Source organism: Mesitornis unicolor, unplaced genomic scaffold, assembly GCF_000695765.1.
Source record: "Mesitornis unicolor isolate BGI_N332 unplaced genomic scaffold, ASM69576v1 scaffold35544, whole genome shotgun sequence".
NCBI lineage: Eukaryota > Metazoa > Chordata > Aves > Mesitornithiformes > Mesitornithidae > Mesitornis > Mesitornis unicolor.
Window position 1 is genome coordinate 1 of NW_010182725.1, and position 3,959 is coordinate 3,959.

A 3,959-nucleotide genomic window follows, 5' to 3' on the forward strand; every position below is an offset into this window, starting at 1 on the left:
ATCCCCCGAAACTTTGGATACAGGACTGGAGAAACCCACCCACCTGCTTTTGTGCTCACCAGGGCTGCAGCCATTCTCCTCTCTGTGTTTTCCATCCCTTTGGTGGCCTAGCATCATGACTGCAAAGCAAGAGGGGACGCAGCAGGGTGAGCCAGCAGCAGGGGTGCAGCCCCCTCCTCTCTAACCCCGTGCTTCTCTCACAGGATGGGACTCCGGAGACCCAGCGGGACCAGGAGCGGCGGATACGCAGGGAAATCGCCAACAGCAACGAGAGACGGCGGATGCAGAGCATTAATGCTGGCTTCCAGTCACTGAAAACCCTCATCCCACACACGGATGGGGAGAAGCTCAGCAAGGTGAGCGGGACAGCACCATGGCCACAGTGATGTGGGATGCAGGTGTTGGTCCTGCATGTGGAGGTTTTTGGTGTTGCTTGTCAGGCAGGACGGGTTTTGAGACTAACTGGGGATATTTGCGTATGTTAATTCACTGATGGAGGTTTCTCCTGGGGACCTTTCCTTGGTGGGAGTGGGTGTGCGTTGCAAACCTGGTGTCCTGGAGTGGACTGGATGCATGTGACAGCACCACACGGCCCAGGGTGACAGGGTGGTGTGTGCCTGGGTGACAGAGTGGCCCCGCCACAGAGGGGAGCAGGGCAAGGAGGTGGCACTTGGCAGCCACTGAGATGGGTTAACTGGAGTTTCACTGTGGTGGAAGTCCCAGGGGAGACCCGAGGGTTGAAGCAGATCTTGGATGAAGATGCTGGGGCCAGGCAAGGAGCAGTGCTGCTGTCCGTGAGCAGGGAGTGAGCTGGGCAGGAGAGGGGCCTGGGGGGACGCTGGAGTCTTTTCTGCCTCACTGTCCCCCTCCCTGCTCTCCCGCAGGCGGCCATCCTCCAGCAGACGGCCGAATACATCTTCTCCCTGGAGCAGGAGAAGACTCGGCTACTGCAGCAGAACACCCAGCTCAAGCGGTTCATCCAGGTAGTGCCTGCCTGCACGCCCCAGGGATGGGATGGGAGGGGACAGGACTCCCCGGGTGGCTAGGGAGGGGATGTCATCACTGTTCCTTGGGGTCAGGGTAAGACCCTCTGTCCTAGTAAGCTGGGGAGTGGAGAGTTTATTCACACCCGAAAGTTTCACATCTGAAGTGGAGATGTTTAAACCAGGATGTTCAACCCAGCATCCTCTCCCTGGCAGGAGGAGAAGGGCTGAGGTACCATTTTCCATCTAGGGTATTGGGGTATGGCCCAATGGCAGCTCCAGCTCTGGGGTGACCCAGTTGAACTGTCCTGGGTGTCATGATGTGAGAAGCAGGTTTTCACAAGGCTGGGGAGGTGAGGACCAGGAGGGCGAGATGTGCAGGACACAGGAACCCATCTGTCCCTGGACGTCAACCCCATGTCCCCATGGAGCCCCTTCCCTGCAGGGAGCGGTATTAAGGAATGGCCAAGGGGGTGGCATCACCCAGATGTGGTTTGAATGGAGGAGAGAGCATCGGAGCTGGTCCTCGTCCCCTGACACTACATCCCTGTGGCAGGAGTTCAGTGGCTCCTCCCCGAAGCGGCGACGGGCAGAGGACAAAGACGAGGGGATTGGCTCACCGGACATCTGGGAGGACGAGAAGGCCGAGGATCTGCGGCGGGAGATGATCGAGCTCCGGCAGCAGCTGGACAAGGAGCGCTCGGTCCGCATGATGCTGGAGGAGCAGGTGAGGCCATGCAGGGCCAGATCTGGCTGCAGCACTGCTGCCTGTGCGGCGCCACATGGGGTGTGCATGGGGCGGGCTCGCCCTCTAGCGGGCTCTGCCACGGCCATGCCAGAGCCCCCAGGGACACCAGTGCTGCCGCCATGTAATGGGTCATCCTCACTGACCACCTCCGCTCCACGCTTGGCTGCGAGCTCCCCAGCTCTGCTGTGTCCCCCCTGCGGGGACTCTGCCTGGTGAGGATCACAGGGTGCTGTGCCAGGAGCACGCTGAGATCCTCACTGACATGTCGGGGATCTCTTGGCTGGCAGGTTCGCTCCCTGGAGGCCCACATGTACCCCGAGAAGCTGAAGGTGATCGCCCAGCAAGTGCAGCTCCAGCAGCAGCAGGAGCAGGTGAGGTTGCTGCACCAGGAGAAGCTCGAGCGTGAGCAGCAGATCCGAACCCAGGTGAGTGTGTGGATGCTGCCCCAGCCCGCTCTGGCCATAGCCCACCCATGGGGACACCCCAGAGGCCTCCCACCCCCCCCGAGTGATGCAGCTGGGCATGCAGGCAGTGATATACAGGGAGTTGGGGTGGTTCGGTGATGTGCTTGGCACCTCCCGTGATCTAGCTGGGTCAGACAGCAGTGTCCTAGTAAAGCTCTCACCCTCAGAGTTGGTTCACGGTGCTCCCAGTATTCAGGGGACTGCGCTGGTGGGCACCCCGTGTTTCAGGGGATAAATGTGGCTTGGACCGTGCCACAGTGAATTCCAAGTGGCTCCGTTCCCCAGGGCAGAGGGCTATGTACAGGGAAGGTCGCTTTCCAGTGGGCAGGGATTCATCTTGGTGCTAGCAAGTCTGCGGCTTTCCCAGGCTGTGCTGGGAGCTGCTGGATGTGGCCATCCCCAACTCTCTTCCCCCACAACTCTGTGTCCCTCCCCACTGGGCTCTTCCCACCAGACATGGGTGCAGTGCAGCTCCCGCTCCATCTTCCATTGTGTGCATCTCCGCACCCTCAGGTGATGAACGGGCATCCATCCCGTCCACGGGTGATGCCAGCAGTCACGACAGCACCACCGCTGATGGTTGATGCGGGTGATGCTCCCTGTGCCAGAGCAGGTGGTTTGTGGTGGCACAGAGGCCAACTCCATCTCTGGGCTTTCACCTCTCACTGAGTGACTCCTGCTGAGTTTTGAGGACCCCCAAACTGCTCCCTGCTGCCTGCCAGGCTGGGGAAGGGGAGCAGTGGCAGGTGGCGCTGCTCCGCAGATGTGGCAGGACTGTGGGGACGGGAGCCTTCAGTCAGATTTGCCAGCGGTGGGGGGAGCCTTACACCAGTCTGGTGCGGAGAGGAGGCAGGTATGGGGCTGGTACCCGGTCCTTGCTCACTGCTGTCTTCGAGCTCAGCCCAGGGGGACGTTGGCCTGGGGAGCTTCAAAGGGAAGGAGAAAAACCAACTTCCTCCCGCTGTCAGCTTCCTCGGAGCTGCGTCCCCGCAGGATCCTTACCAGCCACCTCCTGGGGAAGTTCAGCCTATTTTTATGTGAACTGTCCTTAGCCCTCTGCTAGGGCAGATCTCCCCATCTGCTGTTTTAAAGAGCATCTCTGAGGGGTGCAGTGGGTTCTCAGCTCTGTAGGTTGAGGTGAGGGGAGGGCTGGCACTTGCCTCTCCTGGCTCAAAAGCCCAAGTCTTTTCCCCTTCGGGATACGGGAAATCCTCCACGTTTCGCTCTGACAGAGCTAAGCTGATGGCAGCTTTCAGCTGGCATCCTTTTGTGTCCATCCACGGTGGATGAACTGGAGCAGCCAAGCTGCTGCTTCAGCTTTTATGGGCTCTCAAAGGAGTTTGGGCCTCACAAACAAGTGTGATGCTCTCCCCGTCATCACTGTGCCGAGGTCCCTGCTGACCGGAGGGGTTTTGTTTCTCTCCCCAGCTCCTGCCATCACACGCTCCCCCAGCGCCCACCCACCACCCCACTGTGATCGTTCCAGCGCCGCCTCCCTCCCATCACGTCACCGTGGTCACCATGGGCCCATCCTCGGTCATCAACACAGTCTCCACGTCCCGGCAAAACCTGGACACCATTGTTCAGGTAAGGGGGAAACCGAGGAGGACGGCGGCGGAAGGGGCTTTGGGGGGACCCGATGTCCTGACGGCTGGCGGTTGCCCTCGGCAGGCGATCCAGCACATCGAGGGCACGCAGGAGAAGCAGCTGCAGGAAGAGGAGCAGAGACGTGCCGTCATCGTGACGCCGGCGCGCGCCTGCCCC

At 60.5% G+C, this 3,959-nt stretch overlaps 1 protein-coding gene across 1 annotated transcript; it reads left to right on the forward strand.

The window, feature by feature from the left end:
• Positions 1-203: 203 nt before the first annotated feature.
• TFAP4 (transcription factor AP-4 (activating enhancer binding protein 4)) lies at positions 204-3,956 on the forward strand (the record flags this gene model as incomplete). Its single annotated transcript, XM_010183884.1, has 6 exons — positions 204-356; positions 885-983; positions 1,540-1,710; positions 2,019-2,156; positions 3,624-3,782; positions 3,867-3,956. Coding segments are annotated over 6 exons (810 nt in total), but the record flags the coding sequence as incomplete, so codon positions are not given.
• Positions 3,957-3,959: the final 3 nt, after the last annotated feature.